Consider the following 12970-nt stretch of genomic DNA (forward strand, 5'->3'; position numbering starts at 1 on the left):
AGCTGATTTTATACGTGGTGCAACACTGTCCAACATATTTTTCATTAAAAATAAAAGAAGACTACCGTAATTTACCACGTTGCTGGTACTACAGTATTTTCACATACCTTTGCCACCTGTTTTGGCAGAGGGACTTGAATGCCACAGATGAGTACAGCGCATGTACTAGCATGTGTCTGTTCTCATCACTCCAGGCAACATTTGTGGGACTAATCAGGGTATTGCACCCTGGCGTCCAATTCCCCCTTCCCCAAACCCTTCAGCAGAGCCCGGCATCAGGAAGTGATGTTGGTAAGTATCACTTCTCTTTTCTGGTTTCTGCAGGTACTGGCTCTTTTTTCCATGGCTTGTACTGCAGCCGGCCTCCTGTACTTAAAGCAAATCTTATAAATCTGAAATAATTTGTATGTGTAGTATGGATAAAAAATAGAACATTAGTAGCAAAGAAACGAGTCTCGTATTGTTTTCCAGTACAGGAAGAGTTAAAAAAGCTGAGTTGTTATCAATATAAAAGAGCTTCTCAACTAACTTGGTCGAACTCGGTCCAGTTTTCTGAAGAGCTTAAACAGCCAAGAAACAGTGAAAGGCAGCTTGAGGCTAGGTTTTACTGCATGAAAGTTTAAAGGGTCATTATCTCTGCTTTGTTTTAGAGCTTAAAATACAGAATGTGGATTCTAAATTGTAAACTGTGACAGTCTAATGCAGGGCTGCATGCTGCGGACCGCGGGACACATTCCTGAAATTCCCCTCCTTCCTCCCTCCCTTCCTTAGAGTTGCGAGCGGGCGGTAACTGGGGTGCTTAAAACTTACCTGATCGCCACTTCCTGCATTGCATCTCCATGGCAACAGAGGTGAATTCCGCTCAACCCACACTGCAATGGTGGTGCGAGAATCAGGCGACTTGAACCCAATAGCGATGTGAGCAAAAAGGAGGGGTTCCACGCAATAGCTGTTGCAAAAAGTGTCCAATCTTTTTTGAAACATGTTATAAAGCTGTATAGCTAACATGTTTTGGACCCACACTGGTCCTTAGTCATAGCACATGGCAATGGCGTCACATGACATGACGTTGGGATGTAATATGCTGGCTCGTTCTGTCGTCATGTCATGTGACGCCCTTTTGCCATATAGACATGACGCAGGAAGTGCCGATCAGGTGAGTTTTAAGCTCCCCCGTGGGCTGGATACGGACCGTGGGCCGTAGTTTGCCAAGCGCTTTTCTAATGCAATGCTATAAATAAAGCTACATAAGTGAAAATAAAAATATGAGACTCTTTTCTTTGCTACTAATGTTCTATTTATTATCTGTAATACACATACAATTGATTATCTCATGAGTTTATTTTAGCTTTAGATTTGCGTTAAATGTACCAGTATCAGGTAATGCAATACAATAAGGCTGACGGAGATGTGGAAAAACTTACAGGACGGGGGGATGAGCGACGCAGAGGCAGCGCACTAACGCTCTGAGGAGCGTGACCTGACCCGCCCCCTCACCAGGAAGTAAGGCGAGTGGAGCCGCGTGTGATGCGGCGTCAGCGGCGTTCCTGAACAGTGCTCCGGCCAGTATCCTGTTGGGAAGCCTGGGCACAGTATATGCACACAGTGGGTCTGGAAGTTGACCTGCTGTGAAGAAGGGAGAGACCCTGGGATGTAAAGTGGACTACCTGCTGGAGGAGGTTTAGTGCTGATGGTGGTGACTGATCCAGATGGAAGCAGCATAGAGGTGGTGAGCCTGTAATTACCAGCATACTGGTTATTAGAAACTGGATGCAGCGGACTGTATAGGTATCCTGGTGCGATTGGCCAGAAGTTTTTTGTTTAACATGATACATGCTGCAAGCTGAAATGCATTAGTGGTCGTTAGAAATGAATAACAGCAGACTGTGAATATATCCTGGTGCGATTAGCCAGAAGTTTTTGTTTTGACACGTGCTGCAAAGTGATACATATCGGTGGTCTTCAGAAATCAAAACTAGCAGACTGTGCTTGTATCCTGGTGCGATTGGCCAGAAGTTTAGTATAATATGACACGTGAGGGACATTTATGGTTTTTTTGGAGGTGAAGTCTAAAAAATCTGGAGGAAGCGGAGAGAGAATGGAGGAAACTTTCACTGAATCTTTGGGGGAAGATGGTAGCACTGGTAATGAGTGTGTATCTGCTAAAAGCCCTACAAGAAAGAGGAAAACTCTATCAGGTGCTGAGTTGGAGGAGGAAGAGGAGGATTGGAAGGAGAGAGTAAAATCATTACCAACTTTGTCTGATATGGAAGTTTTGATTGGACATTTGGAAAAATCGTTTCATGTGGAAATTATGGAAATTAAAAATGAAGTGATGAGTATTGGTCAGAGAGTAGCGGCAGTGGAGGATAGGGAAGATAAAATGGAACAAACTGTATCAGAAGTATCTTCCCAGATTCATTTGCATAATAAAAAGTTTGATGAGATGTTGTCCCAATTGGATGATTGTGAGAATTGGAATCGCAGGCAAAATATCAGAATAAAAGGGCTCTCTGAAAATGTTGATCCAGCCAATCTGAAAGAGTCAGTTTTGAAGAGTTTTAGTATTCTTTGGAATAGCGATGAACCTATTGAGTTTGAGAGGGTGCATAGGTCATTGGGTCCCAGAAAAGCGGATCCTAAGACTCAGAGAGATGTGATTTGTAGACTGCTGCGTTTTTCTGATAAAGAAGGCATCATGCTTAAAGCCAGAGAAATGGGTTCGATTGAATATGATGGAAGTATTATTGAGTTATATCCAGATTTATCTTGGAGAACTTAAGCGATCAGAAGGACATTGAAACTTTTGTTGGAAGAATTAAGGAAAGCAGGAGCAAAATATACTGTAAGTGGGGGTTTCCATTTAGTCTCAATGCAAGTTTGATTGGAAAATCCGCAATTTTGAGATCCAAGGATGATCTTAAATTCAGTAAATCTTTGGGAATACCATTGGTAGACTTTGAGAATTAGAGAGGTCTGAGCTTTGATGTGTATTTTTCTCAACAGGATAAGTGGCAGAAGAAGAAGAAATGCTTTTTTATTAATATAACAAGGTTTATGAGGATAATTGTAAAGGTGTAACGATCTGCTAGTGTGTGAGCACTAGCAGACAGTCAATATCAGACGTTCCCTAAACAGGGATTGTCTACATACAGTGTCAGTAGAAGGCGATACTGCCACTGATACAGATATCAAGAATAGTCAACAAATCGGGTCGGTAACAGATCTGACAGATAAGGTACAAAATCGTTAGGCAAAATCAGAGTAAGTATACAGGCAGAGGTCGGCAACAGATCAGATAGGCAGAGGTACAGAATCGTTAGGCAAGAGAGTAGTAAGTAAACAGGCAAAGGTCAAATAATACAATCACAATAATATGTTTATTCCTGAGCTAGTGTGAAATCCCCGGGGTCCTGCCGGTTCAAAGCACACACGGATCTGACTAAGGTCTGAAGCCTTCACTAGAACAGACAATGAGAGACTGGCAGCCTGAGGCTAAATAAGCAGTTCTCTCCCGGAGATCGAGTGTGGGTGTCCACAAAAAACATTGCGCTGCGACAGCCATCAGCTAAACTAGGTCCTAAGTTTATTGGTCCATACGTCATTTCTGAAAGGATTAATGAGGTGACCTATAAAGTGTCCCTGCCGGCTTCTATGAGAGGAACCAGATTTTTCCATGTGTCCCTTCTGAAATCCGCTGCTGATGCTGATACTGACTCTCCTCCCCCTCCTGTTATTATTGATGGTGAGCCTGAATATGAAGTGGAGAGAATCCTGGATTCCAGGAAAAACAGAAATTCTTTACAGTATCTAATACATTGGAAAGGTTATGGTCCGGAGGAAAGATCTTGGATTCCGGCTCACAGACTTCATGCAGATGAGTTAATTTCTGAGTTTCAAACTGCTCACCCTTACAAACCTGCTCTGGCGTGTTCAGAGGCCACGCCTCAGGGGAGGGGTAATGTCAGGCATGCGGAGCTTACCTCCGCTGCGGCGATCAGCAGCGCATCTGCGACTTCCGGATCGCTGTGTTGCGCTGTCGGAGATGACATCAGCGGCTCGTCAGCTGAGCTTCACTTGCAGGGAGAGAAAGAGGGTGGACGCACACGCTGTTTGCGTCGCACCTCTTATGCCCTTTGGAAGCGTGTCAGCTGACACCCAGGGCTCCACCTCCATTGCTGATTGCTGGGCAGGATGGAGGCGTGATTGCACTCCAACCTCGAGCTATTTAGCCTCACGCTGCCAGTCTCTCATTGTCTGTTGTAGCTAACACTTCACAGTGAAGGCTTCAGACCTTAGTCAGATCCGTGTGTGCTTTGAACCGGCAGAACCCCGGGGATTTCACACTAGCTCAGGAATAAACATATTATTGTGATTGTATTATTTGACCTTTGCCTGTTTACTTACTACTCTCTTGCCTAACGATTCTGTACCTTTGCCTATCTGATCAATTGCCGACCTCTGCCTGAATACTCACTCTGATTTTGCCTAACGATTCTGTACCTCTGCCTATCTGATCTGTTGCCGATCTCTGCCTGTATACTTACTCTGATTTTGCCTAACGATTTTGTACCTTATCTGTCAGATCTGTTACTGACCCGATTTGTTGACTATTCTTGATATCTGTATCAGTGGCAGTATCGCCTTCTACTGACACTGCCTGTAGACAATCCCCGTTTAGGGAACGTCTGATATTGTCTGTCTGCTAGTGCTCACACACTAGCAGATCGTTACAAACGGTTGTTTAAATAATAGTATGGGATTTTGCCTTGTGGGGGTGGGGGGAGGGGGTGTTGTTGTGCCTTTTCAGATCCCTAGGAGGGGTCTCTAAGGGGATGGAGACAAAGAGAATGGGGTTCTCTGATGGGGAGTGTCCTGAGTGGACAATTGGGGTGTTTTTTCTTTTTGCGTTATATTTTTTTATTATCTTCTCTGTTTTTTTTTTCCTTCTTTCTTACTGTAATGATCTGCTTTGCTGTCTGCACAGGCAGACAGCTTTTTGACCATTTTTTTAGGTCTGAGTGCTGCAGGTCCCTAGAAAAGAGACCTATCTTCACTCTGCAAGTTTCAGAGTTGCTGTTCTGGTGAGGAATTTGCATCCACTTGTCATGCAAATTGTTTAGCTGCTTCCTCTGATGGCTTGCAGTATAAATATCATTTCCTCCCAGAATTCCCTGCTGGTCATGAAGGTTTGTTCCTGCTAACTTACCTAGAGTCTCAGCCCTCTGCTCATTGTAGGCTATTATTGCTAGCTTAGAGTAGTTCCCTTGGGAGTGCTCATTGCATTCCTATTTAGTGCAGTCAGCTTTGTGTTATAATTTGTACTGCCTATTCTGTCTTGTCTTGTCCTTGCGATTGCACTGTCTGTTTGGATCGCACTCGCCCTAGCGTTAGAGGCGGTGGATCTCTCTGTATTCTGTCCTGGAGTTTAACCTCAGCTGCGGTTGCTGCTGGTTACTCCTTCTGTCTGTCTTGTTGTGCAGATCACACTCGCTCTTGCGGAAGAGCAGTGCATTCTTTCAGTCGTGTTCCTGTGTACGGATCACACTCGCTCTTGCGGAAGAGCAGTGGATCCTATCTGACTTGTTCCTGTTGTCTGTTTGTCTGGAGCAAACGCTTGCTGTTGCCTGAGGTAAGGCAACCGATTAGCGAGTGTTTCTGTTATTTGTTTGTTTGTGTTTCTGGGTTCATTTGTTAGTCAGGGTTGGCGTGTCTTGTCTCCGCGCCATTAACGTGTTTTGTCGCTGTTGCGCTTCTCGTGCGGCAACCGCGTTTAGATAGTGTGTTTGTTATTTTCTTTGGCGTTCTGATCATTATTGTTTGCTGTGTCTTTCTTACTACGTCTATGCTCTGTCTTTACTCAGTCTTGTGTCGCTGTTAGCAATCGCCATTCTTGCCTGGTCTTCGCTGTTGTGTGTTCACCGTCGCCAGGTGGCGACTAGATTGGTGGACATACATACATTCTGTCTCTGTGCTCACTCTCTCTCATTAGGGGCTATCTTGCCCTGTATTGCTTCCCCTCATACAATTCCAATCTGGCGTCTGTGGCAGTGCAGAGGGTTTATTCCTCTGCACTCCACAGCTACATCTGCCGGTGGGAATTCCCCTCTACAGGTGCATTGCACCAAAGCTGGGTTCTGTTATTCAGGCGCTTGTGGAGGACTTCACGGAGATAATTCCACAATCGCTACACTTACCTTCTGGTCTCCTCTAAGCAATTAAGCGAATATGTGTTAGATGTCTCAGAGGGGTGACATTTTGAGGGTCCTCTCTTACAATGTTTAAGGTCTTGGTTCTCCAGTTAAGAGGGGAAAATTGTGGATGGAGTTGCATAGACTTAAGCTCCAGGTCCTTTTTTTGCAGGAAACTCATTTTTGTGGAGATAAGATGCCTGGTATGCCCTTGTCCATATTTGATAGATGTTTTTTCTTAAACCCCCCGATTAAAAAAGCGAAAGGGGTGGCGATAGCAGTGAGTAAGTCTTGTCCTTTTGTACTCTTAGATAAAAAGATTGATGAGATGGGTAGATTTATTTTTTTGAAGGGTCAATTAATGGGTCAAGTGTATTGTAACGATCGGTGTAACACAGAGAGGGTCTGATTATTGGTGATCTGCAGTATCACCAAGAATACAGATATATACCCGATTATTGATGATCTGCAGTATCACCGATAATCAGATATATCACTAACCTCTGGACACCTGAGTGATATGAGTGTTTGGTGCAACCGTAATACTTTGAGGAGAGCACCCGAAGAGCGGGTGCAAGGCAGTAAGGGATACTGCCCAGAGAACAGGTTCCTTTCAGAGGCCTGAGCCTCTCCAAAGGGAGGGGTCAGGCTGAGAGTGGGAAGGACCAGAGTGTGAGTGACACCAATGGAGTAATGTCACTGACAGATCTGTGAACTATCTCTTAACAGGGGAGATAGCTCTCAAGGTCGGACAAGCCAGGTCAGCAACACACAGACAGATCAAATACAGAGACAGGAGACTGATTCGGAATCCTAAAGCAAGCAGGGTTTGGCAACAGAATATCAGATATAGCGAAATACCAAATTAGTGATCAGAAGAGTGGTCAGGAAAGCAGAAAGTCATAACAGATAATCAACAATGTCTAGTCTGAGGTGTGAGCTCCGTGATCATCAACATCCTGGAACTAGTCTGAAATATAACAGGATGGTAAAGCTAATTCCTAGTCTTGGGTGTGAGCTCCGTAGTCATCAACACCCTGGAACTGGTCTAGAGAATAACACAGATGATATACAGAATTCCTAGTCTGGGGTGTGAGGTCCTTGATCATCAACACCCTGGAACTGGTCTAGAGAATAACACAGATACTGACAAAAGGTCTGAGTGCTTCCACGTAGTGATCGCAACAACAGACACCAGAGGAATGACCAGCACCCAGTATATATACTATAGCGCTCTTCAGTGCCTCCCTTAAGTGCTGGACCAATGGGAACTGGTTGAATTGTCAGCTGACCGGCTTGGTCAGCTGACTCTCTTCTGACTGTCATAAAAGCTCTGCCTCTCAGCGCGCGCACGCGTCCTTCTGAACCTGTGTGGACTATCAGTCCCAGCCACACCAGACATGTGTTGTAAACCACCCGCTGTGCTGGATGCGGAACCAGCCGCGCCGCTATCAGAGCATGCGGTGGTTTCTCCGTGTTCAGCCATACTGACAGATGTAGGCTTATGCGTGCAAACCACAGCGTTGGATGCAGAATCCACCGCCTTGTTCTCAGGACATGCGGCGGTTTCTCCGCGTTCAGTCATGCTAGCAGATGTAGGCCCACGCACGCAACCTGCCGCGTTGGACGCGGAATCAGCCGCCTTGCTCTGAGCACCCGCGGCGGCTTTTCCGCGTTTTCTCACATGTATACTTTTGTTTACATATATGTGCCTAATGAATCACAAGCTACTTCCTTCAAATTGGTGGTGAAACAACTTGAGGGGTTCAGGGAGGGATGTATGGTATTTGGGGGGATTGCAATTGGTTCTCTGAGCCTAAAATGGATGTGTCATCAGGATCTAGGAATATTACGGCCGTAGTTAACAAAACTATTAAAAAGATTTTTCAAGATATCCATCTTATAGATGTATGGAGAGCACTTTTTCCTTCTGTGAAGGACTATTCGTTTTTTAGCATGTTCATAAAATATACACAAGGATAGACATGCTGTTTTTGGATCAATATTTTTGGGATATAGTAAAAGGGGCAGGGATAGGGAATATAACTAAATATAACTAACTCTTTCAGATCATGCTCCTGTGTGGCTTGATTTGGATATGATGGTTACAAATAGGAGTGATGGGCATTGGAGACTCAATTGCAATCTTCATTTGGCTGTTAACCGAAAGGTTGGTGGTTCAAGCCCACCCAGGGATGGCCTTGCCTTTTGTGTTCAACAGTTGTCTGAAGAGAACCCCAGATAGCCATTTAGCAGCAACTGTGTGCACAGTCTCTGTGGCACAGTTGGTTAGCGCATTTGGCTGTTAACCAAAAGGTTGGTGGTTCAAGCCCTCCCAGGGACAGCCTTGCCTTTTGTGTTTTGTGAAGGGAACTAATGTACCCTTCTTAAACTTGAAAATTGTATACAAAGGTAAGCAGACTGCAGAGTGGCACAGCAGAAATGTGCTGGGCCCATAACCCAAAGGTTGATGGATTGAAACCATCCTCTGCTAGGCATGATTTCATTTTTGCACCTCGGTTTATCGCATGGACAAAACGGTTTCCATAGTCCTGTAAGAGAAAGTGTAATAAGGGCCCTGCCGTAATATAGATATTACGGTAGCTAAGACTACTCCTGGGCCTTTCTTGTAGTTGAAGAGATGAGTGAAATGGCTGGCTTCAGCCTGTAATGTTAGTTGACCTGGGTGTGATTCCTGGCCAATTGGGGTATAGTGGTGAGCATAGCTGCCTTCCAAGCAGTTGACATGGGTTCGATTCCTGGCCAATGTATGTGAGCTTGCTTTCGACAGCCTACAAATCCCTGGAAGACAAACTCAGAGAGAGAGGAGGGGAGGAGGTGTTTTTAAAGCATTTTAAAAGGCACTTCCGGTTTGTCTATCCGGATATCCGAATAGGTTGGATATCCGCGGATAATGCGTCCGGATATCCGCGTTCACGTGGATATCTAAAAGGTCGGATTCGGATATCCGAACCGAATCCGGATATCTGGATATCCGGATCCGATCAATTCGGATTTTAAAAAGTACTATCCGAGCATCCCTATAAATCACCGCCATCTGGAAGTGTTTAATATATGTTACCAGTGCATGTTTTTGATGGAGTTGTTCATTAATATGTTGCTAAGCTTCAATAAACTTTTTTTGTTAAAAAACTAGACTTGTTCTGTTTAGTTTAAACTTTGTGATATTGTATATAAAATGTGTTTGTGTATTTGTTTCTAGAGCATCAAAATTACTTTGGAATAGATGAGAATTTGGGACCTGTAGCTGTTAGTATTTGCAGGGAAAAGGTTGAAAGTGTCATCGAAAAAGAAAGGTCTTCATTCTGCTACCGGATCATTTTCAGAACAAGTGAGGTAATCATCATCCCACTTCAAGCATTTATCTTTCTTAGATACAAATATAATATATATTGCCTGAGTACTAATTTGATACATTATTGATGCATTGGGCTTGGGTAATTAGTAATATTAAGCAATACTGTAACATGTAACAACAAACATATGTGATAACAAACAGTACAGTATATTTTGCACATAGGGTCAACTCTGTTTGTAATAGAAGTTTGTAAAGTAGGACTATCTGCATTCTGTAAAAAAAGAGATATAGATGTGTTTTTTTCAGCAATAGGTGTATTCCTAAAGGGAATCTGAAGTGAAAATAAATGTATTATGAGATAATGAATTGTATGTGTAGTACAGCTCAGAAATAAAAAATTAGTAGCAAAGCAAAGAGGCTCAAATTCTTTCCAGTACAGGAAGAGTTAAAAAAAACCCGTTGCTTGTTATCTGTGCAAAATAACTTCTTTCAGCTCTCTAACCCAACTTGGGTCACAGACAGTACTATTTGCTGAAGCACTTATTCATCAAAGAAACGGTGAAAAACTGCTTCAGATAAGGTTTTACTGCTCTGTTTCATAGTTTAACCATCCTGGCGGTATGGACGAGCTCAGCTCGTCCATCACCGCCGGAGGCTGCCGCTCAGGCCCTGCTGGGCCGATTTGCACCAAATAAAGAGCAGCACACGCAGCCGGCACTTTGCCAGCCGCGTGTGCTGCCCGATCGCCGCCGCTCTGCGGCGATCCGCCGCGAGCAGCGGCGAAAGAGGGTCCCCCCAGCCACCTGAGCCCAGCGTAGCCGGAACAAAAAGTTCCGGCCAGCGCTAAGGGCTGGATCGGAGGCGGCTGACGTCAGGACGTCGGCTGACGTCCATGACGTCACTCCGCTCGTCGCTATGGCGACGGTGTAAGCAAAACAAGTTTATTCTGGGCGCCGGAGGCGATCGGAAGAACGCCTCCGGAGCGCCCTCTAGTGGGCTTTCATGCAGCCAACTTTCAGTTGGCTGCATGAAATAGTTTTTTTTTTAATTTAAAAAAAACCCTCCTGCAGCCTCCCTGGTGATCTTATCAGAACGCCAGGGTGGTTAAAATACTGAGTATTGTTTATAATTGCAAATATGACAGAATGATGCAATGTTATAACAAAGCTATGTAACAGGAAATAAAAATATGAGAGTCTTTTCTTTGCTACCAATGTTCTGTACTACACATGCAATTCATTATATCCTAATTTTTTTTCCTCGTTTCAGTGTCACTTTAAAGCAAAAGAAAAAAGTGCAAAATAATGCTAGATAATGCAACTTTTGCCTAAATACAGATGTTGTTTTTTTTTTTTTTTAATAAAGTTGCAGGGCAGATAGATTGATAATCCTGTTTGAGTATTCCTTAACCTCTTCAGCACCGCGGTGTTAAACTCCCCTAGTGACCAGGACACTTTTTACTAAAATGGCCACTGCAGCTTTAAGGCCTAGCTGCAGGGCTGCACAACTCCGCACACAAGTGATTCCCCCCCCCTTTTCTCCCCACCAACAGATCTCTCTGTTGGTGGGGTCTGATTGCTCCCCAGTTGTTTATTTTTTTTTATAAATATTTATTGTATTATTTTTTTAATAAATGTGCCTATTTTTTTTATTTATTTTATATCGTCCCCTCCATCCCTTCCCCCGCCAGCCAATCAGCGTGATCGACTGTCATAGGCTTCGGCAGTAGCGGTAGGCTTCAGCCTATGACAGCCGATCACTCTCCAGCCTATGGAGGGGACAGCCGTGTCACACGGCTGTCCCCAGTACAGCGCTCCCTTAGATTGCAGTGCTGTATGGGGTAATTAAACGGTGGTTTCGCCTTCTAACAGTCTCTGCTGGGAGACTGAAGGCGGAGCGAAGCTCCACCTTCAAAGTGGAGATGCGCGTACATCAGCGCTTGTGATCTCCTGCTAGCCCTGTAAAAGGCTGTTTACGCCAATCGGCGTGGAGCGGTCCTGGGGCTGCCGCCGCATCCACGCCAATCAGTTTTCATACATACCTATGTGGAGGAAAGGCTCTGGATACCAAAGAGGCTTTGTCCTGTCATTCCTGCATCATGGCCTACATCCATGTAGTGGTTTGCAAAAGTATTTGGCCCCCTTGAAGTTTTCCACATTTTGTCATATTACTGCCACAAACATGAATCAATTTTATTGGAATTCCAAGTGAAAGACCAATACAAAGTGGTGTACATGTGAGAAGTGGAATGAAAATTATACACGATTCCAAACACTTTTTACAAATAAATAACTGCAAAGTGGGGTGTGCGAAATTATTCAGCCCCCTTTGGTCTGAGTGCAGTCAGTTGCCCATAAACATTGCCTGATGAGTGCTAATGACTAAATAGAGTGCACCTGTGTGTAATTTAATGTCAGTACAAATACAGCTGCTCTGTGACAGCCTCAGAGGTTGTCCAAGAGACTATTGGGAGCAACAACACCATGAAGTCCAAAGAACACACCAGACAGGTTATTGATAAAGTTATTGAAAAATTTAAAGCAGGCTTAGGCTACAAAAAGATTTCCAAAGCCTTGAACATCCCACGGAGCACAGTTCAAGCGATCATTCAGAAATGGAAGGAGTATGGCACTGTAAACTGTAAACCTACCAAGACAAGGCTAAACTCACAGGCTGAATGTAACGTTTGCAGGATTTTATTTCCGTGGTCAGCGCACAGAATGCGCGCCGACACTATGGAAATCCTCCACAAATGTGTATTTAGGTATAACCCAGCTATGCACCTGTAGAGGCAGATTCCCACCGGCAGATGGAGCTGTGGAGTACAGACGGACTCAGCCTCTGTACTGCCACAGATGCCAGATGGGAATTGCACGAGTTGAAGCAATGTAGGGCTGGATAGCCCTAAAAGAGAAAGAGCACAGAGACATAAATGTGTGTCCACCAATCTAGTCGCCACCCAGCGACGGTGAACACACATCAGCAGAAACAAAGTATGAATGCAATCGCAAGAGAGGCGATTGCCAGAAGTGACACAAGACTGAGCAGGACAGAGCACTAGAGTACCAAAGGCACAGCAAACAAGAACAATAAGGAAAATAACAAACGTTAACTAAATGCGAACACCGCACTCATTCGCAACAGCTAACGCGTTTAAGCACGATCACCACGCGTTAGGCGCCCAGTGATAAGCGTGCCACCCTAACTAACCAATGACACACAAATGAGCACAAACAGACAGATGAGGTAGCCAGTAGCAACCGCTGCTCCAGCTTACACTCCAGGAACACAGATCAGAAGGATCCACAGCCACTACCACTAGAGGCTAGTGTGATCCAAACAAGACAGACAGATGAGGTAGCCAGTAGCAACCGCTGCTCCAGCTTACACTCCAGGAACACAGATCAGAAGGATCCACAGCCGCTACCGCTAGAGGCTAGTGCGATCCAAACAAGACAGA

The 12970-nt window shown here is 44.6% G+C and overlaps 1 protein-coding gene and 1 non-coding gene across 2 annotated transcripts in view; both read left to right on the forward strand.

The window, feature by feature from the left end:
• Nucleotides 1-12970, forward strand: part of LOC137504805 (signal-induced proliferation-associated 1-like protein 2) — a 161410-nt gene that overhangs the window by 11199 nt on the left and 137241 nt on the right. Inside the window, exon 2 of the mRNA XM_068233396.1 lies at nucleotides 9415-9548. Within this exon, the coding sequence (XP_068089497.1) occupies nucleotides 9415-9548 (134 nt within the window). The remainder of the gene's footprint in view (nucleotides 1-9414; nucleotides 9549-12970) is intronic.
• TRNAN-GUU (transfer RNA asparagine (anticodon GUU)) lies at nucleotides 8462-8535 on the forward strand. Its single transcript has one exon. It is a non-coding gene; the product is annotated as a tRNA-Asn (tRNA).

This window comes from Hyperolius riggenbachi, chromosome 4, assembly GCF_040937935.1.
Source record: "Hyperolius riggenbachi isolate aHypRig1 chromosome 4, aHypRig1.pri, whole genome shotgun sequence".
Taxonomy (NCBI): domain Eukaryota; kingdom Metazoa; phylum Chordata; class Amphibia; order Anura; family Hyperoliidae; genus Hyperolius; species Hyperolius riggenbachi.